The sequence below is a fragment of the Lissotriton vulgaris genome, chromosome 5 (genome assembly GCF_964263255.1).
Source record: "Lissotriton vulgaris chromosome 5, aLisVul1.2, whole genome shotgun sequence".
Lineage (NCBI taxonomy): Eukaryota > Metazoa > Chordata > Amphibia > Caudata > Salamandridae > Lissotriton > Lissotriton vulgaris.
In genome coordinates this window covers 2,030,631,111-2,030,658,835 of record NC_141693.1, presented here as the reverse complement: position 1 = coordinate 2,030,658,835, position 27,725 = coordinate 2,030,631,111, and the positions used below count along the sequence as shown (strand labels likewise).

General features: G+C 48.8%; 1 protein-coding gene across 1 annotated transcript in view; it reads left to right on the top strand.

Annotated features, from left to right (window-relative positions):
* Positions 1-27,171, top strand: part of LOC147718068 (carboxypeptidase M-like) — a 217,412-nt gene extending 190,241 nt beyond the window's left edge. The window contains exons 8-9 of the mRNA XM_086919901.1: positions 36-183; positions 27,140-27,171. Of these exons, the coding sequence (XP_086776027.1) occupies positions 36-183; positions 27,140-27,171 (180 nt within the window). The remainder of the gene's footprint in view (positions 1-35; positions 184-27,139) is intronic.
* The last annotated feature ends 554 nt before the right edge of the window (positions 27,172-27,725 follow it).

Below are 27,725 nucleotides of genomic sequence, written 5' to 3'. Positions count from 1 at the left end.
GGACAGAGAGTCACCCGGTCTCTTTCTCTCTCCAGGTGGAGGCCAAGGGCTTCCTGCCCCTGACGGAGACGGTGCAGGTGACGGACTCGGCGGACTCCTACTCGGCCAATGTTCACGGTTTTGTGGTGATAAAGAAGAGAAAACTATACCCAAACCCCTCGTCTTCATTCGCTGCCCCCGAGGGCCTCTTGCCCCCCCGGACCCCAGGGGGGGGGGAGGGTCCACCCCTCCACCCTCACACATTGTTCTATCCCCCTCACTCACTGCGGACCTTCACATCTGTCACACGCTCACCCCCCACTCCCAGCTGTGGTTCTTCTCCTTCCACTCTGAACCCCCTCTGTCCTCTCCACCCCCACACCTGCAGCTGTCCTTGAACAGCTGCTGAGCGCCTTGAAGCCACAGATTCCCTCCGTGTGATAAAGCGCTGTGCCCTGGGCTCTCGGTGCATCCCCCCCCCTCTTCAACAGCAGCCTCACAACATCTGTCCACTCATGACCGCAGCCCGTGGCTCACATGGGTCAGAAAGGCCCAGTGAGTGAGAGGACAGATGTGTCGAGGATCACACGCCGAGGGCATCAGTCACGCTGCACATGAAGCTGAACACAGGTTCACGCACAGGTAGTGGTCACGTGACAGCAGAGTCAGTGGGCACCTGGGGCCTCATTTATGAGGCCTTGCGTCAGTTTTGCGCCGCCGGTGCATCACTTTTTGTGACGCACCAGCGGCGTACAAAATGCGCCTTGTTGCGCCATATTTACAAAGTGACGCATCTAGGTAGATGCGTCACTTTTTAAACCCCTGCGCCACATTATACCTGCGTCAGGTATAATGTATGCAGAGGGGGCGTTCCCCCGCAAAAAGCCTCGTAAAAGTGACGCAGTGAAATCTATGAGATTTTACTGCGTCACTTTTAGGATGCGGTTGCGTCAAAATCTTGCGCCTGCCTCACAGCAGGCGTAAGACTGACGCAAGCCCTTTCACATGGGGCTTTCCCCATGTGAAAGGACGCATTGCTGGAGTTACGTCAATTTTGTGACACACTCCAGCAATGCGTCACTTTTGCGCTTACAGATGCGTCAGAAATACTGACGTATCTGTAAGTCCTTGTAACATGATGCGTCATACATTAAATATGACGCATCATTGGTGTCGCAAGGAGTGCGCAGTGAAAAGTGACGCATCGCTGTTTTCACGCAGCGATGCGTCACTTTTCATAAATGAGGCCCCTGGCCTCGAGGGCTTGGAACCTGCGGAAACTCAGTCTCCCACTGACGTGGAGGAGTGTGACGCCATCAGAGGGGGCCCATCCCTTCCTTGGACACTTACCAACCTCAGACAGTCAGAGGGGCCCACTCACATCTGTGTGTGATGGTACAAACACCGCAGACGATGAGCGTTTGCAGGGGGCACCCTTCACTTCTGACCACCTCACATTCAACAGACATGCCTTCGGCAGGGGGGCGCCCTTCACTTCTGACCCTCTCACATTCCACAGACATGCCTTTGGGGAGGGGGCGCCCTTCACTTCTGACCCTCTCACATTCCACAGACATGCCTTCGGGGAGGGGGGCCCCCTTCACTTCTGACCCCCTCACATTCAACAGACATGCCTTCAGCCAGGGGGCGCCCTTCACTTCTTCTGACCCTCTCACATTCCACAGACATGCCTTTCGCAGGGGGGCACCCTTCACTTCTGAGCCCCTCACATTCAGGAGACATTCCTTCAGCCAGGGGGCGCCCTTCACTTCTTCTGACCCTCTCACATTCCGTAGACATGCCTTCGGCAGGGGGGCGCCCTTCACTTCTGACCCTCTCACATTCCGCAGACATTCCTTCAGCCAGGGGGCGCCCTTCACTTCTTCTGACCCTCTCACATTCGGCAGATATGCCTTCGGGCAGGGGGCGCCCTTCACTTCTTCTGACCCTCTCAAATTCAGCAGACATGCCTTCGGCAGGGGTGCACCCATCACTTCTGACCCTCTCACAGATTCAACAGACATGCCTTCGGTAGGGGAGGCACCCTTCACTTCTTCTGACCCTCTCACAGATTCAACAGACATGCCTTCGGCAGGGGGGCACCCTTCACTTCTGACCCTCTCACAGATTCAACAGACATGCCTTCGGCAGGGGGGGCCCTTCACTTCTTCTGACCCTCTCACAGATTCAACAGACATGCCTTCAGCAGGGGGGCACCCTTCACTTCTGACCCTCTCACAGATTCAACAGACATGCCTTCGGCAGGGGTGCACCCATCACTTCTGACCCTCTCACAGATTCAACAGACATGCCTTCGGCAGGGGGGGCCCTTCACTTCTTCTGACCCTCTCACAGATTCAACAGACATGCCTTCGGCAGGGGGGCACCCTTCACTTCTGACCCTCTCACAGATTCAACAGACATGCCTTCGGTAGGGGGGGCACCCTTCACTTCTTCTGACCCTCTCACAGATTCAACAGACATGCCTTCGGCAGGGGGGCACCCTTCACTTCTTCTGACCCTCTCACAGATTCAACAGACATGCCTTCGGCAGGGGGGCACCCTTCACTTCTGACCCTCTCACAGATTCAACAGACATGCCTTCGGTAGGGGGGGCACCCTTCACTTCTTCTGACCCTCTCACAGATTCAACAGACATGCCTTCGGCAGGGGGGCACCCTTCACTTCTGACCCTCTCACAGATTCAACAGACATGCCTTCGGCAGGGGGGGCCCTTCACTTCTTCTGACCCTCTCACAGATTCAACAGACATGCCTTCGGCAGGGGGGCACCCTTCACTTCTGACCCTCTCACAGATTCAACAGACATGCCTTCGGTAGGGGGGGCACCCTTCACTTCTTCTGACCCTCTCACAGATTCAACAGACATGCCTTCGGCAGGGGGGCACCCTTCACTTCTGACCCTCTCACAGATTCAACAGACATGCCTTCGGCAGGGGGGGCCCTTCACTTCTTCTGACCCTCTCACAGATTCAACAGACATGCCTTCGGCAGGGGGGCACCCTTCACTTCTGACCCTCTCACAGATTCAACAGACATGCCTTCGGCAGGGGGGCACCCTTCACTTCTGACCCTCTCACAGATTCAACAGACATTGCTTCGACGGGAGGGCGCCCTTCCTTTCTCCTGACCCTCTCACATTCAACAGACAAGCCTTCGGCAGGGGGGCGCCCTTCACTTCTGAGCCTCTCAGATTCAGCAGACATGCCTTCAGCAGAGGGGCGCCCTTCACTCCTTCTGACCCTCTCACAGATTCAACAGACATGCCTTTAGGGAGGGGGGGTGCCCTTCACTTCTGACCCTCTCACAGATTCAACAGACATGCCTTCGGCAGGGGTGGCACCCTTCACTCCTTCTGACCCTCTCACAGATTCAACAGACATTGCTTCAATGGGAGGGCACCCTTCCTTTCTCCTGACCCTCTCACAGATTCAACAGACAAGCCTTCGGCAGGGGTGCGCCCTTCACTTCTGACCCTCTCAAATTCAGCAGACATGCCTTCGGCAGGGGTGCGCCTTTCACTTCTGACCCTCTCAAATTCAGCAGACATGCCTTCTGGCAGGGGGGCGCCCTTCACTTCTTCTGACCCTCTCACAGATTCAACAGACATTCCTTCGGGCAGGGGGGCGCCCTTCACTTCTTCTGACCCTCTCACAGATTCAACAGACATTCCTTCAGGCAGGGGGGCGCCCTTCACTTCTTCTGACCCTCTCACATTCAGCAGACATGCCTTCGGCAGGGGGCGCCCTTCACTTCTGACCCTCTCAAAGATTCAACAGACATGCCTTCGGCAGGGGGGGGCACCCTTCACTTCTTCTGACCCTCTCACAGATTCAACAGACATTGCTTCGACTGGAGGGCACCCTTCCTTTCTCCTGACCCTCTCACATTTAACAGACAAGCCTTCGGCAGGGGTGCGCCCTTCATTTCTGACCCTCTCAGATTCAACAGACATGCCTTTAGCGAGGGGGGCGCCCTTCACTTCTTCAGACCCTCTCACAGATTCAACAGACGTGCCTTCGGCAGGGGGCGCCCTTCACTTCTGACCCTCTCACAGATTCAACAGACATGCCTTCGGCAGGGGGCGCCCTTCACTTCTGACCCTCTCACAGATTCAACAGACATGCCTTCTGGCAGGGGGGCGCCCTTCACGTCTTCTGACCCTCTCACAGATTCAACAGACATGCCTTTGGCAGGGGGGCGCCCTTCAGTTCTTCTGACCCTCTCACAGATTCAACAGGCATGCCTTCTGGCAGGGGGGCACCCTTCACGTCTTCTGACCCTCTTACAGATTCAACAGACATGGGCCTTCAGTCAGAGGGGTGCCTTCACTTTTTTTGACCCTCTCACAAATTCAACAACCATGGGCCTACATGTAGAATTGTACCTCCACCCTCAAAAGGTATAATCCACACCTGTTGCCTTATCACTTTCCAGTTGTCTCGTCATCTTCTCTGCAAGAAGCTTCACCAGAGAGGCAATCTCTATTCTAGCTCAGTGGCATTTAGAGTTTGTTAAACTCTAACAATTCCCTAATTCTTCAACCATAATGTCCAGTTCTTTGTAAATCATACACTATGTGTGGCACCACCATGACAGCTTTCTCCTTTCAGCTTTCACTGCACTCCGCTTTTCTCTGGCCTTATTTCCTCATCTCTAGCTTTCATAACATCAAGGTTTAATTTATAGTACAGTATTCCTTCATGTTAGAGAAACAGTCTGAACATGCTGCCAACTTTTCTATCCCTTCAGACGTTCAAAGGTGCATGTTGCAGTATATTGATGATATATACGATGCTGCTTCCTGAAGAGACTTTTATGCTGGCATGACCTAAAGACTATGTTGAAACTCTCCACAAGCCCATTAACTTGAGGATTATACAGTGCAGTTGTGTGACTCTTGAAGCCATGCTCCACTAATCATTTACTCATCTCATTAGAAACGAGCTGTACCACATCATCAGTAGCCACGGTTCCAGTGAAATGCCTTTGCTAACTCCTTTCTTTCATAAAAAAGGATTCATTGATCACTTGGCAAATTAACCGCCCAACATCAATACATATCTCGCTGACTTCTGGGTCAGTGGTTGCAGCGTATTATCAGTGAAAGGGGCTGTTACACTATGTCATTCTAGCAGCAATCACTGAACCTTTCACCTGCTGTGCATGTTGCAAGTAAGGCCCTTATGGGTGGCTGGGATGTCTCCTAAACTACATCCTTCTTTCAGTCAGTGATTCTCGTAGCGGCATTTGGAGCAGCAGTCTCCTTGTTACAATGCTAGATGAATGCAGACGGTAAGTGATGGTTCCCAGAGTTGACAAGCATTGGTAATGCAAACAGGTGTCTCCTTCGGGACCTATTGTTCCCAGAGTTAACAAGCATTGGCAATGCCAACAGGTATCTCCTCCAGGACCTATTTTTCCCAGGGTTAACAAGCCTTGGCAACGCCAATAGGCCTCTCCTTCAGGACCTATTGTTCCCAGAGTTAACAAGCATTGGAGGTGCCAAAAGGTCTCTCCTTCGAGACATATTGTTCCCGGAGTTTACAAGCATTGGCAATGCCAACATGCCTCTCCTTTGGGACCTATTGACTTTGCCAATGCCTTTTGGCGATTCTGTGCTGCATTGTCCAAAAGTATTTAGTGCTTATACTGTACAGCAAGAAAATAAGGTGAGATGATGTGTGTGCCATCTGCTTGACATGCACATGTGTGACAATGAATGTACGTGACTCCAACGTCACAAAAGCGCATACCTACAAAATGGTGTTGGCGCCATTTTCTTTATTTACCAATCCCGGATGGATCAGGAATTTTTCTTAAAAACGAAAGTGGAGAATTGCAAAAGCAGTTTTTTAGGGCATAGGGCCCTTAGAAAGATTTGTAAAAAGCACGGAGGGGGCGGCTGCGGGGGAGCAATACAATTAAAATAATGCAGGGGAAAGGCGAGGGAAATCAACACGAGGGACAGAGTAACATGATGAGGTGAGGGGCGAAGGGGCAGAATTACAAGCCCCTGGCGCCCCTTTTAGTACGCTGTTGTGACACTTTTGTGACGTAGGGGCGTCGCAAAAGATGCGCCATGGTGCGGGGTACTTAAAACGTGACGCATCTTGGAGATGCGCCACGTTGTAAAGCCCTGCGCCAGAAGGAGGCGTTCCAGCGCAGAGGGGGGGGGGGCGTTCGGGCACAGGAACGCCTCCTAAAAGTGGCTGAGTGAAATCTACAAGATTTCACTCAGTCACTTTTGGCCCATGCTGCGTCAAAAACTTGCGCCTGCTCGAAGCAGGCGTAAGGATTGACGCAGCATTGTAAGAATAGGGCCCCCCAGAGCATTGCTGGAGCTGCGTCGTGCTTGCGACGCAACTCCAGCAATTCGCCACTTTTACGGCACACATGCGTCACGCTGATTTTGCCCCATGGTGCGCCGCATTGTAAATGCGGCACATCCATGGTGGCGGAGCTGTGGCGCACAATTACTGGCGCATCCCTGCTGATATGCAGGGATGCGCCAGTTATTGTAAATCTGCCCGAAGTACACAAGAGAGAGAAGCACACGAGTGAGACCGCAACAGGGAGCACAGGGCCTGGGGGTTATGTGGGGAAGAAGCACACAAGGGAGAGAGCACCACAAGGGCTGGGAGAGAGGCACGCGAGGGAAACAACAACAAATAGCACCGGGCCTGGGGAGCGAGGTGAGGAAGATGCACCCAAGGGAGAGAGCACCACAAGGGCCATGAGAGAAGCCCACGATAGAGACAGCAACAAGGAGCACAGGGCCTTGGGAGCTAGGGGAGAAGGATCACACAAGGGAGAGAGCACCACAAGGGCTGGGCGAGAGGCACGCAAGGGAGACAGCAATACAGAGTACAGGGCCTGGCAGTTAGGTGTGGAAGAAGCACACAAGGGAGAGAGCACCACAAGGGCCACGATAGAGACAGCAAGAAGGAGCACAGGACCTTGGGAGCTAGGGGAGAAGGATCACACAAGGGAGAGAGCACCACAAGGGCTGGGCGAGAGGCACGCAAGAGAGACAGCAATACAGAGCACAGGGCCTTGGGAGCTAGGGGACAAGGATCACACAAGGGAGAGAGCACCACAAGGGCTGGGCGAGAGGCACGCAAGAGAGACAGCAATACAGAGCACAGGGCCTGGCAGTTAGGTGGGAAGAAGCAGATGTGGGAGAGAGCACCACAAGGGCCACGATAGAGACAGCAAGAAGGAGCACAGGACCTTGGGAGCTAGGGGAGAAGGATCACACAAGGGAGAGAGCACCACGAGGGCTGGGAGAGAAGCCCACGATAGAGACAGCAACAAGGAGCACAGGGCCTGGGGAGTTAGGTGGGAAGAAGCAGATGTGGGAGAGAGCTCCACGAAGGCTGGGAGAGAAGCACATGAGAGAGACAGCAAGAAGGAGCACAGGGCCTGAGAGTTAGGGGGACTGTCCACACCCCCTCCGCGATGTGCTGGTCTGATCATTATTTAATAACTATGACACTCTCCGCGGCTGTGCCCGTGAGGAGGGTGGCTTAGAAACTTTCACTTAGACGCCCCTGGCATAAACTCAGCATCGCTCAATTTCACGCCTCCTTTCCACAACCATGCTTAGCGTTCCAGATGACCCAGACATGGCCGATAGATCATTGTCGGACTGGATTCTCTGCACTCTGGACTCTCTCATCCCTGTAAAGTGTTCAAAAGCTGTAACACCAAATCCAGTCCCTGGTACAATGCTAAGCTCACCGCCCTGCTGGAGAGAGCCTGGAGAAGGGACTACGACCCAAACCTGAAGAGGTGCTATCAGGCAGCGATCAAGAAATATCATAGGGCTATCCAGACGGAACGGGGAACTTACCATGCGGATAAGATCAGGAGTAGTTATAATCCTCCAAAAGTCTCTTTTTGATACTGAAAGAGCTGAAATCAGCCACAGCCCCTAAGGCGACCTTGATATCGTCAGATGAGCAATGCGATGCTCTAGCCTCCTCCTTTGTGGAGAAGGTGGAGAAGATCTATAAGTCCTTCCCCCAGGTAGCGCTATGTCCCGACCTCGTGCCTAGACCCCCTACTATGCATACTTTGGCCGTTTTCCCACCAATCTCCCAAGAGGAGTTGTCCGTGCTTTGTAGCAGGGTCAAGTCTGGCTCCCCCACAGACCCTCTTAAGCCTGACCAATTCATGAAAATCTTACCTGTGCGCATTACACCTTTGAGCCAGGTGATCAATCTGTCTCTCTGGCTGTTGTCCCCAGCTTACGGAAACAAGCTAGGGTGGTCCTCATCTCGACGCAGCCAAACCAGAGAGCTTCCGTCCAAGCTCCCTCCTGCCCTGGTACTCCAAGATCTCAGAGGCCTACATCAATTCCATCGTGACGGGCTATCTGGAGGACAATAACATACTGGACCCCTCGCAGAGTGTAAGTCATTTATTAGTAAACTGTGCGATTACTTAAAATCATTACAGTATAAGAAACAATGAACTTCGGTAAAATACAATAAAATAAAATACAATACAATGACCCCCCCCCCCCCCCGCCCCCTTCTCGGCCAAAACCAAGTAAAACCATTGGTGCAACTATATAGTCACAAGACTAACTGTGTTCACTACTATTGTCCATTATTTAAAAAAAAAAGGGTTTTGAATTCACCATGAGACCACGCTTACTAGAGTCTGAGAGGCGTATAAAAGTTCGATATCATCAGTCACGCTGCGGATTTCATCAGTCCCTTAGTCGACCCAGGTTAAATACCTCAGTCCGATGGTTCCAATTACTTTTCGGTGTCTCCCTGGATTAACTGTAGGCTGACAACTTTGGGGCGACGAAGAAAGCGCTAAGCCCACTGTCGGGGCCCATCGGAATAGTAGCCTTTAGTTGGGAATCGAGTGCCATTTTAACTTGATGGATGAACTTGCCTGCCCTGGCTAATAAGCAGGTCGTGGATTCTGAGAAACACCAGTCCGAGGCTTCTCTGCATGTTCTATGGTCCAGAATCCGTAATGCCGGACGCAACAATCACTGTCGGTCACTGGCCAACTTTGTGCAGAAACATAGCAGATGTAGCCAGGATTCTCTGCGATAGTTGCAAAGTCGGCAGGCAATGGCTCCGTCTGTGCGTTCCCAAATTGGGTTGAAGTCCGCAATCCTGAGGGCCAAAATGCGCATAAACAGAATTTTCTGTATTGCCTCGGTTGTTAATGAATCTTGCCGGTATGGTTGGGGTTTACCGGGGATATAGGACTTGTACAGGGCCAGCATTAGTGGATTATGCTGGAGCGAGGAAAGGTCAAGCTCAAAGGAAATAGACTGGACTTGGAGCTTAACGGCTTGGGCCCAGGCGGAATATGGAATTTCGTGAAGATGCAGGCTCCTTTCCTCTATATTCAGAACTTTAATGGCTAGTTCCACCTTGGAATGCCATGGGGAGCCTGCGTCGCCAAAGATGGTTTTGTTGCGTGTTTATCTAGGTTCCTGATCGATACTGCGACCTTATGCCCCTATTCGGCTATAAATCCATTTATTCCCTATATTGGCATAACCGTTCAAGTGCGATATTCAGAAAAGTCATCTCTGGCCTCACACGAACAGAGCCACATTCCAGCATAGTTCTCTGCCACTTCCTTTGCAACCAATTAGTGCAATGACAGAGCAGAAGTCACTATCTGATATTCCTAGATTAACACTCCGAGTTCTTCAACAAGATAAAAACTCAGCAAACCTGGAAATCCCCGCTTGCTGTGTTTTGATTAGTAATGGAACTCTAATGAGCAACTGATAGCTATCACTTCCTAGTGGCATCTTTAATTGACGTCTTATGTCCAGCAAACTTGCGTCAAACCCGGCACCTGTCAGGTATAAATATTACCAACGTTGCCTTAAGCAATGAGCTGTCGTGCTGTTGTATGCTGTCGTGCACCCTGTTGTGCATCCCATTGCTGCTGCAGGCAGTACGCTGCTGCTGCTGTCCCTTGGTGGTGAAGCTACTGATACCATTATCGCTGCTAAAGCGCGAACGATGGTGCAGTACGCTTAGGAGCTGAACAGCCGTCCCTCTGCGAAGAGCCCAGCAGATTCTAGCTGCCGCGGACGCTGTCCCCCCTTCTTCTCCCGACGCGCTGAGAAGAGAGCCGCTGCCTTTCTCCTGCAGAGAAATCCAGCTCCAGCGTTTCCGGTCTGCCCTCGCGGGTGACTGGGATATTGAGTGCCCCCTGAAGGAAATACCAGACTTCCATCATTCTATTCAGAGGTATGGTGTTGACTAAACCCTTAGACGAGAATTCTTGAAGCAAACCTTGGCAAAACCAACTTAACTTAAAGCTACTTACTTACTCCCCTTCCACGTGTTAGGCTTAGGTCAGGCACACTGGGGTAGGCTTAGTTAGAAGCACCAGTTGAGTATTTTAGCCTAATGTATATATGACTGTATATATGTTTTATTACTTTTAAACCATTGTATGGCTAAGAAACCATATCAATGCTTTTACAGTTCTATTTCGCAATTCTTATCTTACTGTACGTACTTTTTATAATAACAAGTCTTGCAATTGTGGCAATACATTTCTCTTGTACGAGAAGAAAGACTGTTCAATAAATGTTAACCCTTTATTGACAAACGCCCGTCTCTCTATTCTCTACATATCGTGAAAGTAAACTGCACTAAACTGACTGAGTGAAATACCTGTCTATTGTTTCACACGACCCTAGAGATTGACTCTTGATCTGAGGAGCAAAGTTGTCATGTTGCACGGTTGTTGGAAAGCTGAATCCCTTCTTGTCTGTGCCAGGGAAGCTGATCACTTCCCATGCAGAGAAGAAAGTTTCCAGTGACCTCTGAACTGGTTGGTAACACACCCAATTAAGTTTAGCATAGTCAGTGGAGGCCTGGAATATCCGCAGTTCCACGTCGATACCACTGTTTATGTTATTCCAATGCAGAGGGCCTAGTGGGAAACTAGGAACTACACTACATGGCGCCCAAACGTTTGGTAAGGCGATAAACTAACGCAAGACGTTAGAGTAACTCAGTCGTGCATATTTCACACCCCTTTCTCCCGTAAATACTCCAATAGACGTCTGGAGTGGGTGAAAGGTTAAAATCCGCCCGACCTTAGTAGGAAGAGATTCCTATGTAAAGCTCTGGTTTATTCAACGTTGAAGGATACAGTGTTCCAAAATATTGTGCACCTAATCTTTGTCTCCTTGGAGACCTACTCTGCAAACCTTGCATTTTAACAATGCCAGGAGAAAACGGAACCACTGGGGCCGCAGTAAATGCGACTCAGCAGGATTCCGACGATATGGTACCGGGTGCAATAATCATCCCGGCACATTTAAGAAAATCTATAACATTAAAACTTATAGAGAACGGACTGACACCACAAGGTGGTACAGTAATTTTCGTGATAGAGGCTCACGAGTATCGGCAGACAGAGGTATTCTATTCATGGATAAACTTTCCAGCGGTAAACGCTACAACAAAAGAGTTTCACTATTACAAAATAGAGAAACCTCCGGAAGAGTACGCTCCTTTCGAGGAGATTGAAATTCCACTTAAATTTCAAGAGCACCTGTTCTGGTTTAATGGCGCCCTAAAACATAATGATCACATAACTAGGCTCGGTCCACTAGGTAGACCAGGAGCAACGTGGCCGGTTCTAGCCAGCTACACACCACATCCTGACATTGCAAGAATGTCAAAAGAAGAACTCTTATTTAACATAGGAGAATTAACAAAAGCTTATAGAGAATTAGAAAAATTATTTATTAAAAATAATTTAAACACTCCTAAAAAGAGCTGGGATGGAAATTAACAATCCACTCCCAAGGAAAAAGTTTTCCAGTCCAGAGGAAGGTCTCCTCGACGGAGGGAAAGAACTCCGACTCGAGAACGCCAGTCTCCCCAGAGGGAGCCCTCTGAGAAAAGATATAACCTTAGAAATAGGGATAATCTGAAAAAACCTGATAGATATCAAAGTATTGATACACGTCCCTCTCGATCTTTTCCACAGAATTCGGAAAGAAGAGGACGGTCAGACCCAGGAGAGCACACCAAGTCCAAAGACAAGGAACCTGCTCAGAGTAAAAAATCTCAATTTCAGAAAAAGAAGGTAGCCAGTATTAGAGTAATCAACCATGCCGAGAATACTGAGGACACAGTTGAAAAACGGGGAGTGGGCATTGACAATGTTGGACAGTGCAGCAGAAATCAGTATAGCGCGCAAGAACTTGATGAGTCATCTGGAGACAGTGGACACGAATGAATACATTCAAGTTGAAACTGCCGACACCAGACTTAGCGAGCCCCATAAAATATACGAAATAACATTGAGTATAGAGGGTGATAAGACTAGGAAAATTAGGGGTCTATTTTGGGATAAGCTCTCAAAAGGCTATGATATTCTGTTAGCTGAAAAAGATTGGCCCCCAGAGTTTGTCAGGGAGTGCCCTCGTGGCGAAGAAGTGATTATGCCTGCCTTCTCGAATCACATTCCGATTCACAAAAAATATACTTATGCAAGGAAATGGGCAGTGGCCCAGGCACCTGCATTATATAAAAATCATGTAGGATGGGATGAGGATTCACCTCCTCACAAAATCCAATTAAAAAGTGAACCAACTGCCCAACGGCAGTATCCCATAAAGCAAGAAGCTAAAAAACAAGTCAGGGAGATCTTAGATCAACTTGAATACCAGGGGGTGATTGAAACATGCACCTCTCAAATGAACAATCCTTTGTTTCCTGTCTCCAAGCCAGACAATTCATATCGTCTAGTTTTGGACTACAGACATCTTAATACATGTTGCAAAACTTTTGCAGTACAAAACTCGCATAGTGCAGCCCTAATGAATAATATAGTTAGGAAAAAATATAAAACGACATTAGACATATCTAATGGTTTCTTTTGTCAAAACATTGCACCAGAAAGCAGATATTTGACCGCTTTCTCTGCATTTGGGTCACAGAAAAAATTCTGTCGACTCCCACAGGGGTTCAAGAACAGCCCAGGACTATTCTCAGCTAGGGTAACAGAGTTACTACAAATCTATGATGATGAGGCATTATCTTACGTAGATGATATCTATCTCACAGACGATGACTTGGATACTCACTTGAAAAGAGTGAACACCATTATACTTGGGTTCGCAGCAGAGGGTTACAAATTCAACTTTAAAAAGTCCCGAATTGCCCATCTGACAGTACTATTCTTAGGGTACGAATTATCAAGTGAAGGGAAAAGCCTAGCGGACAACTTCTTAGAGAAGTGCGCTGTACTCCAAGCTCCAAAAACGCTGAAGAATTTACAATCCATTCTAGGTTTTCTGAATTTCGGAAGAACTTACATCCTAAATTACGCAGAGAGGGTTAAACCTCTCTACGAACTAATAAAACCTGATTTTAAACAAATCAATTGGACTCAAAAACACACAGAAATTTTGAGATCACTGCAAACAGACATGTTAGCAAAAACAAAATTAGATACACGTGACAACACGATCGATCTTGTAATCCGAGTCATCCCAGGAAGATGCGGATTCACGTACCTAACCTCTAATGAGGAAGAAAAGGTACCAATTTCAATTAAATCTCACTTGTACACACAAGCAGAAAAAACATTCAGTCACACAGAAAGAACTGTGAAAGCAGTGCAAATAGCATTAGCAAATGAGCGAGAACTAGCACACGGCAAACGGATTAATATCCTTACAGCGGAATCCGCCTTCGAAGCGCTATTCAGCCCAGTAAACCTGCCTACAGTGTCACTGGATCCGAAATGGATACAGTGTATAGATTCTCTAGGAGCGGAAGACGTGAAATACTATTTCGCCCCGCAATTCGAAGAACTGAATGATTTAGAATATGAAGAAGAATATCCTCTGCCAATCGAAATTCTGCCTCTCCCACAATACGCATGTATAATCTATACAGATAGTTTTGTACAGCATTTTAACGTAGAGAGAAAATCCTACAATACAGCATGTGCGATCATTAAAGGTCGTTGGCTGTGCGGTAAATTCAGACCGAAAGTAACAAAAACTGAATCTGTAAGAAACTGTTCGGTTCAGAGAACTGAAATCAGATCTTTAAAGATGGCGCTCGAAAATGCAGAACGTGAATTCCCGACACTTATCGTGTGCGATTCTCATTTTTGCGTCAACTCTTACAACAATAAACTGCAGAGTTGGATCAAAAACGACTACAAAGATGACACAGGTGCCACAATAAAGCATAAATTGCTCTGGAAACAGGTAGCTCTTTTACACAAAGAACTACAAAAGACTCACGTGATTCACGCACAGAGTCTTCAACGTGATGGCGTTCACGTTGCAGGGAATTCATTGGCTAATACAGCCACAGCGGAAGCAACTAAACCAGCTTCCGTAGCCACAAAAAAGCGTACAGATAAATACATAGACGGGGAAACCATGCTGGCAGTAAAAACGACCGTAAAAGGCGACTGTGCAGCACTACCCGTGAACTATCCACTCAATTATGCATACATAATCGATGCAAACTCCGTTCCTTTTGCTCGAATCCCTGGAGTGGGGGACAGAGTAATTCCAAACACGAACAGGAAAATATTTTTAATAGCAGACGCACATATGGGTTTGGGTCCTAGGCACAGAGAGATCAAGGAATCACTGACTGAATTACAATCAGTATTCTGGTGGCCGGGAATGAGTGTAGAACACCAAATATATGCAAACAACTGTGAAAACTGCAATAGGGATCGCAGTAGCGAATCTTGCTACCGGCTACCAGTCAGAAAGAGCGTAACGCTGCCTACACCCCATCCTGCGTCCTATTAATAGTTGAGGCTAAACACACTTAAAGAATGAGGCCTCCAGCGCTCGGCTGACGCTAGAACGGTTATAAAAGATTTGCGAGTCTTTATCAGCACATACGCAATTACCACGTTCCATTCTGACCAGGGTCCTGCTTTCAGCTCTCGAGCTTATAAGGAGGCCATGGCTAGCATGGGAATTGGGTTGCGGTATTCTTGTCCGTCATACCCCGGAAGGGAACAGCGTGGTAGAAAGAAAAAACCGGGACATAAAGCAATCTATAACAGCGAAGGTATTAGGTTCAGGCGCTGGGTGGGTCAAACATTTAATAAGTGTCCAGACTAGTCTTAACAACATGCCAAGAAATTCTCTAAAAGGTTTCAGCCCATACGAACTATTGTTCGGAATTAGAATGCGTATTCAGGACCTCGATAGTCAGATGTCAGTGGTACAAGAAAAAACAACAAACTTTGACATCAAAGATCGTTTGGCTGTTTTACAGGAACTGAATGAAACAAGAAAATCCTTAAGCAACATAAAGTTAAAGCAACAGCCAAGTACCACTGAGGAGGCACCACCAGCAACAGCCCCAGCAAGGCCTGTCTGGATTCCAAAGATTGGGGATCTAGTCAGAGAAAAGATCGCGGTTAAGAAGGAATTTGGGCCTTCTTACAGAAAAGCAGTACCTGTCTTGGCAGTCACCGGAACAAGATCAGTTGTGCTACCGCCCCTTGCTGGTAAAAAGGAGAACAGAGTCGTGTCCATCGACCTGGTAAAACCACAAGCATGTGGCCTATAATCAACAGTAGGCCCAGTGGACTCCCAAGAAACAACAGAATACCCAAACTTGCAACAATCCAAGAGGTTCAAACTGAAAGACTCATCACATTCGATCAGCCTGCAGTGCACAATGAAGGACTATGCAATAATGCCATGGAACTCGTGCCTCTTGAAACACAGATTGAAACAGTTCGTCAAGAAACAACACCAGTCTACACTAATGTGGCATCAGAAAGTGCTACCGAAAGACAGATTGAAAGAACAATCCCATCAATTGACAGAACTGCCTCTGGTTATTTCATCAACTTCGACAACTTCTCTAAAGATCAAAACGACCCCGAAGTGATGCCAGAAACAAAAAAGACTTTTAAAGAAAAAGCAACGGAACTCTTTCATCAACTAAAGGAAATCTACCTTATTTCCCCTTGGCTAGAGTTCTGGTTCGGTCTAGGTGTATTTTTCCTCCTGCTTTGGCTCATCATGGTACTGTGTTTGGGAAAATTCATTGAAGGAAAATATATTACAATGGACACAGCAAGTCAGAACATCAACCTAGTCCTGAAACCACACAGATCATCCCACGTGAAGAAAAGAGAACTGTCAACAGTAAATGTCACAGCAATTCCAATACCTGGTGGGGTAGTATGGGAGAAAACAGACTATGAGATATATGGTCCGGTCGAAATCCTGAAGTATCCTCATCAACTGAAGGTTTCCTTAAGTGACTTTGTAACACCTAGTACATTCTCTGATGATTGGGACTTTAACAGTATTAATGACATGATGTCTGATTTAGTAATGTCAGCTAGATTCACACATCATGATTATTTACAAGGTTCATCTAGTTATGAGCAGTTATTCTGTTACACACACTATGGTGATCATTACTTGCATAAATCTGCACTGCCTAGAAATGTTTTTATGTATAATCAATGGGAACATTGTGCTACACCACCTAAAAGCAGTTCTAAAGCATTTTTTGAGAAATTCAAATACTTCTCAGGTTTTAACACCAGTAATGCAGAAACGTTTTATTACAAACTGTTAGATAAAACAGGAATGAAAACAATGCTGACAAATTCTAAATTGATATATTCAGAAGCATTTTATGACAAAATGATGACATTTGGTTTTGATTATTGGAAAAATAATATTGAAACGAAAACAATTTGGGGTACAAAAGATTGGCAGGTGCAAGGCATTGAAGCACTATTTAGAACCTACATGATACCAGAACAAATGTTGTTTTTAAATGACACAATACACCAAACATCTTGTCTTGGCCTAGCTAAGATCAAAGACCTTAAAACACCGTCTATACCAAAACCAATACCTGAGAATACAACTACAGATATTGAGTTAGACGTGTCACAAATTTTACATTTTAACAGAACACATCCTGATTGGAAAAAGTGGTTAATCTGGCCTACTGACACAAACAGCTGTCAAGATAGATTCCTGAATAAAACACAGGGGTTAAAAATGACCAGATTAGACTCGAGATACTCCCAGAGACAACATCCAGGGATAATAACAACATACAGTGTAGGGAAACTCTGCCTTGAATGGCTAACATCATCCACACTGGCTGAAATTAAGCAACACTTGTCTTTACTAAAAGATGGTGCTGATTTGCGCGATTTCATTCTTGGACCACGCAAACAGCGTCAAAAGCGTTTCATAGCGACCAGTATCTATGCTGCGTACAACGAGGCTTGGAAAGTCAAACAAATTGAAACTGCTGAAAAAATACGAGAAATTGATCGTATTAATTTGGAGAAATCACTTTCTGTAGTAGACAATGGGTTAATGACTCTGTCTTCCAGAATATATTTGTTGGACAATATTGTATCCTCTGCCTTTGATGTGATAGACAGAGACTTGCTAATGTTACAACATGGCCAATCTCAATTACGTTCTATTATAGAATTAGGCTGGACGCTGCAAAATCTTCGTTCAGGCTATGTGCCACAACGTCATTATTTTCCATTTTTAACCTTACTGATAAACAGATCAGTTTGGCACAGAAAGGAGCAGACTATACAATCCTGAGCATCGAAAAACTCGAGAGATTACCATTGACAATGTCAGAAAGTCCTGTTATTGAATGGATAATGCACAGAATTATCACTATTCCGATAACAACTTTTCGATTTAATAAGTGCCTTGAGTACATACCTGCTGGCCAGTATGAACAATTGGGTAAAGGATATGTAAAATCAGAATGGAAATTACCATACACACATTCTTGCTATAGTGACAGCGACAAAAATGTATTTCTTAGTGGTGACAACTGTAAACATTCACTAAGCGGTATACTTTTGTGTCAGGGTATTAATTTACACGGAGCATGTGATGGAAATTCTAACAAACTTTCATGCCACCAGCTAGTCACACCTGCAACTCAGATAGAGTCCTTCTTTATGCAACTTTCAAACGGGAGTTACATTCTTAGAACGGATCACAGATGTTGTGGCCTTGTGCCAGGGAAAAGTTATCTAGTAAGCGTAACATCCATGGTCATATGCTGTATGCAAGCATTGTTTCCGAGTGGGCCTGCAGACACAGTGACTCCCATCTGGCCTCGTCTGAATCTCTATTCTATACGAATTGATACATTAAGCAAAATGAAATCTGTACTTTTACAGACAACAGTGCCTATAATGTCATCAAAAGAGACGTATGATCTTCTAGTTGCAAGGACAGCTACTGAAGTTCATGACCTTTTATCAACAAATTGCCCCGTGCATTTCGTACAAATGCTTAGCCAACTTCTTAACATGTCTAGTGCCACAAGCATCCCAGGCATATTTAAGACAGTCTTTACGGGACTGCTAACACCCTTCCAGGCAATTTGGGAATCGTTCCTAATTTTGTACACTCTGTTTTTGGCGGCATACCATTATTTTTGGGACTTGTAGCAGGGATTTTATTTTTGACCCTCCTGCTTTGTTATGGCAAGCCGAAACTCAGACATAGCTCCCATGGGAATGGAAGAGACAATCCTAGCAATGCGCTACCGGGACAGGATAACTAACTTCCTTGGATTGGCCAGGCTGAGAGATCTAAACATGACCTGGTTCCTTTCATTCAGACCTATATGGCAGAACTGTATCTTACCGGTACTACGATGTATGCTATGCGGAGATGAGTGCGTGTTGGACATCTGTCTTTCACTTTCATCAGCAGTACCAATGGACGTCGATACTTTGCTCAGTCCAATAACGGCTCACGCATTGTGTTGTCCCCAGCGGCTACCAATCCTGATGACGGCATTCGTTGAGACTCCTGTACTACGACTAGGTGGTAACAGTGGAGCAAGCGACAAAAGCAGCATCATCCAGGTACGACCTTCTGTGAGCATTGCTGCTCCTGACTACGATGGCCATATATGGCGACCGTGCGACGCAGGTGAGTGTGACCAGTTCTGGGACACCCCCGCGCCGCACGGCCACCAGCTGCTGCGTGTGCCTTCCCGCCCTGTGCCTCGCCTGCCCCGTCTCCGCCGCGAGACCACGCCCCCTGCCACCGAGCGGCGTGGTCTGCACTCGCTTCCTGCCCTTTGTCCCTGTCTTAGTTATTGTCTCTGTTTTTTGTCCATTTAAATTGTAATTGTTTTTGCTGTTTGCTGTTTAAATTGTATTTTTTTCTCTCCTCCTTTGGTTTTCCTGGTTTGCCCCTTTCTGCCGCCCCCGTATCATCCCTCCCCGCTTCCCGCCACTACCGCTAACCCCGCCCCTTTTCTTTCTGTACCCTCCCCGCTCCCGCCTCCCAGCTGCTCCGCCCCCCGCGCACTTCGCCATATATGGCGACCGTGCGAACGCGCAGCGGTCTCGCGCAGCGGGCGCGCCGATTGTGCGCCAAAGGCGCTCCAAAGGTAAGCCCGTCTACGCCCGTCCGCGCCTGGACCGTGCCCAGTGCCAGGACCCCTGGCCCACGAGGACCCCGACCATCCCGCCTGACGTACACAGCCGCCACCCTCACCGCACTCAACACCGGACGAATCCCAGGATGCTACCAAGCCACCCCACGACGCTCCCACGGACCCTTCAGCTGCCACGCCTGCAAGTTCACCTGCATCCGGACCTGCCCGGCACCAGCACCCGCCAAGCCGAACACCAGCAGCAACCACCTCAAGTGCATCCTGCTCAACACCCGCTCCGTCCACAGACACGCCATCGAACTCTGGAACCTCCTAGACGCCACAGCCCCTGACGTCGCCTTCCTCACGGAGACCTGGATGAACGCCTCTTCAGCGCCCGACATCGCCATCGCCATCCCAGAGGGCTACAAGATCACCCGGAGGGACCGCACCGCCAACCAGGTGGGAGGAGGCATCGCCATTATCCACAGGAACACCATCCGTATCACGACCTGCACCGACAACACCCTACCCTCCGCCGAACACCTGCATTTCCAGATCCACACCGACCCGAAGACCACCCTCAGAGGCACCCTGATCTACCGACCTCCGGGACCACGCACTCAATTCAGCGATGACATCGCCAACTTCGTCAGCCCGCATGCCCTCCCCTCCGCTGACTACATCCTCCTGGGGGACTTCAACTTCCACCTGGAGAACAACAACGACTGCAACACCAGCACCCTGCTCGACAACCTCGCCAACCTTGGACTCAAGCAACTGGTGAGCACCCCCACCCACCTCGCCGGACAGACACTCGACGCCATCTTCTCATCCAGCAAAGACATCGCCTTCAGCCACGCCACAGAACTCCACTGGACGGACCACAGCTGCATCCACTTCACCTTCGAAAGAACGACGATCCACCACCACCAGCAACAGGTTGCCCGCAGAAGCTGGAACAAGATCACAGCCGACCAGATCGCCGCATCCCTGAGCCAGCATCCTCCTGCCAGCTCAGCGAACCCCAGCCAGGCAGCCGTCAACCTCACGAAGTGGATCAGCAACTGCGCAGACGAACTCGCCCCTATGAGGACCCCGCCCAGCAGACCTGGCAGCAAGAAAGCCCCATGGTTTACCGACGAACTCAAGAGCTCCAAGAAAAACTGCCGAGCCCTCGAGAATGCCTGGAGAAAGGAACCCACACCGGACAACAGGACCACCCTCAAGCTCGCCACCCGGAAACACCACCAACTGATCCGCACCGCCAAGAAAACGGCTTTCAAGAACCGACTGGACAACAACGCACACAACTGCAAGGAACTCTTCAACATCGTGAAAGAGCTCTCCAACCCCAACGCCGGAAACAACGACATCACCCCATCGCAAGACCTCTGCGACTCCCTCGCCTCCTACTTCCACAACAAGATCGCGGACATACACAACAGCTTCAGCACCCAGCCGACCCACGCGACGACCACAGCAACGCCACCCACCACCACCCTCCGAGCCTGGACCCCGATCAGCACCGAAGACACCGTCCGCATGATGAACTCCGTCCACTCCGGATCTCCGACCGACCCCTGCCCGCACCACGTCTTCAACAAAGCCGACGCTGTCATCGCACCCCACCTGCGGGACATTATCAACACCTCATTCGACACCGCCACCTTCCCCGAGAGCTGGAAGCATGCCGAACTCAGCGCTCTACTCAAGAAACCTACGGCAGACCCCACCGAACTCAAGAATTACCGCCCCATCTCACTACTCCCGTTTCCAGCCAAAGTCATCGAGAAGACCGTCAACAAACAGCTGGCCGCCTTCCTCGAGACGAACGGATCCCTCGACCCCTCACAGTCCGGCTTCCGTGCCAACCACAGCACCGAGACCGCCCTCATCGCCGCCACCGACGACATCCGAGCCATGATGGACAACGGAGAAACAGCGGCCCTCATCCTCCTAGACCTCTCCGCGGCTTTCGACACGGTCTGCCACCGCACCCTAGTGCAGCGCCTCAGCAACGTCGGAATCCAGGAGAAGGCACTGGAATGGATCGTCTCCTTCCTCGACGGAAGAACACAGAGAGTCTGCCTACCACCGTACAAGTCAGAGGCCACCGAAGTCATCTGCGGCGTCCCTCAAGGGTCCTCGCTGAGCCCGACCCTCTTCAACGTCTACATGAGCCCCCTCGCGGCCATCGCACGCCAACACAACCTCAACATAATCTCCTACGCCGACGACACCCAGCTGATCCTCTCCCTGACCAACGACCCCGCCGCCGCCAGAGCCAACCTGCACGAAGGGATGAAAGAGGTAGCCGAGTGGATGACGACCAGCCGCCTGAAACTGAACTCAGACAAGACGGAGGTCCTCATCCTGGGCTCCTCGCCCTCCGCCTGGGACGACTCCTGGTGGCCCCCCGCCCTGGGCACCGCACCCAAACCGACGAACCACGCACGCAACCTGGGCTTCATCCTGGACTCCTCCCTCTCCATGACCAGGCAAGTCAACGCCGTCTCCTCGTCGTGCTTCAACATCCTGCGCATGCTTCGGAAGATCTTCTGGTGGATCCCCACGGAGACCAGGAAGACCGTCACCCAGGCCCTCGTCACCAGCCGTCTGGACTACGGCAACGCACTCTACGCCGGAACCACCGCCAAGCTCCAGAAGAGACTCCAGCGGATCCAGAACACCTCAGCCAGACTCATCCTCGACATCCCACGGAACAGCCACATCTCCGGACACCTGAGAGACCTGCACTGGCTCCCCGTCAACAAAAGAATCACCTTCCGGCTCCTCACCCACGCACACAAAGCCCTACACGATCAAGGCCCGAGCTACCTCAACAACCGAATCAACTTCTACGCTCCCAAACGCCACCTCCGATCTGCCAGCCACGCCCTCGCCGCCGTCCCACGCATCCGTAGAGCCACTACAGGAGGAAGGTCCTTCTCCTACCTGGCCGCCAAGACCTGGAACTCCCTCCCGGCCGACCTGCGCCTGACCCAAGACCACCTCTCCTTCAGGAAGAAGCTCAAGACCTGGCTGTTCGAGCAGTAACGGCACCCCCCCCCCCCCCCCCCAAGCGCCTTGAGACCCTACGGGTAGGTAGTGCGCTCTATAAATGTCTTTGATTGATTGATTGATTGATGACAGCAATCATTCTCACACCTGCCAAGTTACAGCACTATCGAATTTGGTTGAACTGTCACCTGATTTTGTAGACCAATTCTTTGAGAGCCTGTCTGATACGATGTTCTCACCCGTACAGAAACAATAACTTTGGAGAAGCTTTCCGACACACAGCGTTCCCATGAACTCTGAATTCGGCCTTCAGTTTTGATCAACAAAAACTGCAAAAAGCTTTGGAACTCTATTTCCCCGTTCAAGCATTAATTCTTTTGAATTGGACATTTTTAATATTCACCCTTTTTTTGGCACGAAAAATTATTTGCTTAACGTAAAAACTATTCTTAGAGAACAGAAGCTTCACACTTCTATTTCTAAACACATCTAGAGACATAACAACATTACATCAGCCTCTAGCACATGTTATTACAATGCATTTATATGTGATGATTTATCTCGCCCTTCTTCTGTCAGAGATACTTCATGTGTAATTCTTTTGCATAATCGTTCATTGATTTCATATGCAATAATTTTTGAATGATTTCTATGCTTCAAAAAACGTACAGTACCTAAATTTCATGTATTACAAATACGCCTATTTCGAATGCATTTATGTATTTTGGGGTGGGCAATGTTGCACATGCATCTAATTGCTCTAGTTTTAGTAATTTGATGGACATGAATACGTGGAGTGGGTGTTGCGTGTTTATCTAGGTTCCTGATCGATACTGCGACCTTATGCCCCTATTCGGCTATAAATCCATTTATTCCCTATATTGGCATAACTGTTCAAGTGCGATATTCAGAAAAGTCATCTCTGGCCTCACACGAACAGAGCCACATTCCAGCATAGTTCTCTGCCACTTCCTTTGCAACCAATTAGTGCAATGACAGAGCAGAAGTCACTATCTGATATTCCTAGATTAACACTCCGAGTTCTTCAACAAGATAAAAAGTCAGCAAACCTGGAAATCCCCGCTTGCTGTGTTTTGATTAGTAATGGAACTCTAATGAGCAACTGATAGCTATCACTTCCTAGTGACATCTTTAATTGACGTCTTATGTCCAGCAAACTTGCGTCAAACCCGGCACCTGTCAGGTATAAATATTACCAACGTTGCCTTAAGCAATGAGCTGTCGTGCTGTTGTATGCTGTCGTGCACCCTGTTGTGCATCCCATTGCTGCTGCAGGCAGTACGCTGCTGCTGCTGTCCCTTGGTGGTGAAGCTACTGATACCATTATCGCTGCTAAAGCGCGAACAATGGTGCAGTACGCTTAGGAGCTGAACAGCCGTCCCTCTGCGAAGAGCCCAGCAGATTCCAGCTGCCGCGGACGCTGTCCCCCCTCCTCCTCCCGACGCGCTGAGAAGAGAGCCGCTGCCTTTCTCCTACAGAGAAATCCAGCTCCAGCGTTTCCGGTCTGCCCTCGCGGGTGACTGGGATATTGAGTACCCCCTGAAGGAAATACCAGACTTCCATCATTCTATTCGGAGGTATGGTGTTGACTAAACCCTTAGACGAGAATTCTTGAAGCAAACCTTGGCAAAACCAACTTAACTTAAAGCTACTTACTTACTCCCCTTCCATGTGTTAGGCTTAGGTCAGGCACACTGGGGTAGGCTTAGTTAGAAGCACCAGTTGAGTATGTTAGCCTAATGTATATATGACTGTATATATGTTTTATTACTTTTAAACCATTGTATGTCTAAGAAACCATATCAATGCTTTTACAGTTCTATTTCGCAATTCTTATCTTACTGTACGTACTTTTTATAATAACAAGTCTTGCAATTGTGGCAATACATTTCTCTTGGACGAGAAGAAAGACTGTTCAATAAATGTTAACCCTTTATTGACAAACGCCCGTCTCTCTATTCTCTACATATCGTGAAAGTAAACTGCACTAAACTGACTGAGTGAAATACCTGTCTATTGTTTCACACGACCCTAGAGATTGACTCTTGATCTGAGGAGCAAAGTTGTCATGTTGCACGGTTGTTGGAAAGCTGAATCCCTTCTTGTCTGTGCCAGGGAAGCTGATCACTTCCCATGCAGAGAAGAAAGTTTCCAGTGACCTCTGAGCTAGTTGGTAACACACCCAATTAAGTTTAGCATAGTCAGTGGAGGCCTGGAATATCCGCAGTTCCACGTCGATACCACTGTTTATGTTATTCCAATGCGCAGGGCCAAGTGGGAAACTAGGAACTACACTACAGTTTTTAGTTGTTCCGTGCCTGTCTAGGGGCCCGGGGCCCGTAGCACCATCTTGTATGCTTTCACCTGGGCCGCTTGGACCACTTTCTCAAAAGCCCCTGGGTAGGCTATATGGTCGTACGTGATGGCGGGGATCAGTTTAGCCTTGAGTACTGTCAACATCGGATCTGCAGAGGGACTGGCCAAGCCATGACTTAAGCGTCTTAAAGACGATATTATTTTGTTTATTTTTGGTTTGAGCTCCTTCAGTTGTTTAACTGCAGTGGCCCTCTCAGATAGTTGTAGGATGGGGCCGTGATGATTCGGTGCTCCCCCAGGGACCATGAAGCTTTTGTTTTGTGATGGTATTTGCCAAAGATTACTATCTTGGTCTTGCTCACGTTGATACATAGCTCATTCTCCTTGTTGTAGGTGGTTTAAGGCTCTTTGAAGCCCTACCCTGGTGTGGTCCATGATTACTGTATCATCTGCGTACTGGAGCGTTCCCAGGACTAGCTTCCCCAGTCTAGGGGGTGCTAGGTTGGCATTTTTCAGGGTATGCCCCATGTCTGCTGTGTACAGATTAAAAAGTAGGGGGGCCAAAACACACCCCTGATTTAAACCAGAGTTGGCGGCAATTCTTGTGGTTGTAATTAAAGAGCTTAGTTTCACCTGGACCCAGGTCCCCTCGTAAAGTGCTTTTATGGCTTTTAGCAGATCTTTGGGGATCCCCCAGGTCTCTAGTTTTGCCCAGAGCCGGCTTCTGTTCACTCGGTCAAAGGCCGTTGAATAGTGTATAAAGCAACAGAACAGGGCCAGCTTATTCCTCGTGTTAGCCTTCTTAGTGAGGTACGTAAGCGCTATGATGTTGTCCAGTGTTGAACTGTTAGCCCTGAAGCCAGTCTGTGAGAGCGGAAGAATGCCGTTCTTATCCACCCAGGTCTCCAGGCCCTTTAGGAGAAGGCGGGCATATACCTTAGCTTCTATGTCAAGCAGGGCTATGAGTCTGTAATTAGCCGGGTTCGAGTGATCGCCTTTTTTATGAATAGGAAATAGGATTGAGCCTTTCCAGGAAATTGGCAAGATTGCGGTTGTGAATGAGTGGTTGAGTTGGTTGCAAAGAGGGCTGAAGCGGTCTTAAAAACCTGGGCGGGGAACCCGTTTGGGCCAGGGGGGCCGTCGGTTCAGATGGCCTTGATGTGCTTTACTATCTCCGAATTTTCCAGGTCGAGTCTTTCTTAATTCTTCTGTTAGGGCGCTTTCGATTTTAATGGTGGCGGCTACCACCTTGGGCCACGCGGTATTGCAGAGAGTTGGCCGATTTGGCTCACAGGTATACAGCCCCTTTGCATACTGTTCCCACACTTTACCTACAACACTGTTTTCCTTGTATGCGCCTCCTGGGGTCAAGCTGTTGATATAGCGCCAGAGCTTGCTGTTGTCTTTTTCTTTGATTAAGGAAAACACTGTCAGCCAGTTCTGTTCGGTCCGCTTTCTTTTCAATTCCCAGATTTCTTTTTGTAATTGGCTTGCAAAACTGCAATGGGGGCCCCCCCCTGGCAGGTGGGAGCCTTTCTTTTTTGCCCTCATTGCCTTGTTGAGTGCATGCTTGATCTGATTAAGGCTCTGCGTATTTAGGCGGCCTGGCCTGTTGTTTTTTTGATTGCCTCTTGGTTGATGGGTGTTGCCCAGGCACTTCAATATCTCCTTGGTCAGTGTTTCCCATAGGTGTATGGTGTTCTCACTGTCTTGTGGCCTTAGTACTGCCAGCCTGTTGGCTACAAATGCCGAGAGTCTGTGGCTGAGATTGGTCGACCATTTTATTCTTTTGAGGACTAGATGATGTTCTTCGGCTGTGGTCGTACCAATTACTTCGTGGGGTCCGCCTGTTCTCGTGTCAGGTTGAATGTGGCACGGAGGGGCCTGTGGTCGCTTTCGGCTCTGTCATCCACAGGGAAATTGCAAAGTTTATGAGCCAGTCCTTCATTGGTGATGATGTAATCTATAGTGGAGACATTTCTGAAGGTCGGGTTAGCGGTCCATGCGGGGTGGCTCATTTTTTGTGTCCCGTGGGTGGATTGCAGATTGTAGTTTGCTAGAAGTTCAATCAATTGAGCTGACTTCTTACTAGGGGGTGCCACAGGGATCAGGTCCAAGCCTCTCAAATTAAAATCACCCGCTGTAATTACATCGTAGTGCAAGCGGCTTATTAATAGGTCTTCCAGGGCGGTGGTAAGAGATTCCAAGGCGTGAGGGGAATGGAGTTTTGCTGGGTTGAGATAGCAGTTGATTAATAAAAGCGGGCAGGGTGTTTGATCCGCTCTCAACCCTTCTATTGTGATGGCTTGCAGGTCGGGTGACTCCAGATTTAGTTCTTTTACCTTCAATTTGCAGGCATTGCTTACGAAGATGGAAAGACCCCCTGACGGGCGACCAAAGATCGTCCTTTTGGTTGCTGATTTAAAATATTCGTAAAAGCCAGCTATTGGGGTCGTTGACCTCGCCCAGGTCTCCTGGATGCATAATATATCCCCCTGAGCCAGATAATCAAGAGTGGACGTGTCCCTGCGGATATTATTTAGCCCCCGCAATGTTCCATGAGATGATGGTAAGCTTGCGATCTTGGCCCCTTGATGGATTTACGCGTGCTCTGTTTTCATGGGTGTAGGCGGGGTTAGGAGCCCTGTCTCCATGTGTCCTCCGTGTGAGCCAGTCCTTGCTGAGGCCGCTGCACTCTACGCTGCTTTTCTTTCAGCAAGTTTTTTATTTTTAGCGGGGTTCTTGGCCTCCCTGATTTCAATCCCCCGTCTGGACTGGTGGATTTTGTGCCTCTGAGAACAGAGATAGGTTTGTGAAGGCCATAATGAGGTCTGAGGACGTGCGGGTATTTTGGAGCCCTGGGGGCGGTGACTTCTATGCCCCATTCTGCCAGTTGTATTGCTTCATAGAGGACAGCTTGTTGAGCTTGCTGATTCGCAAA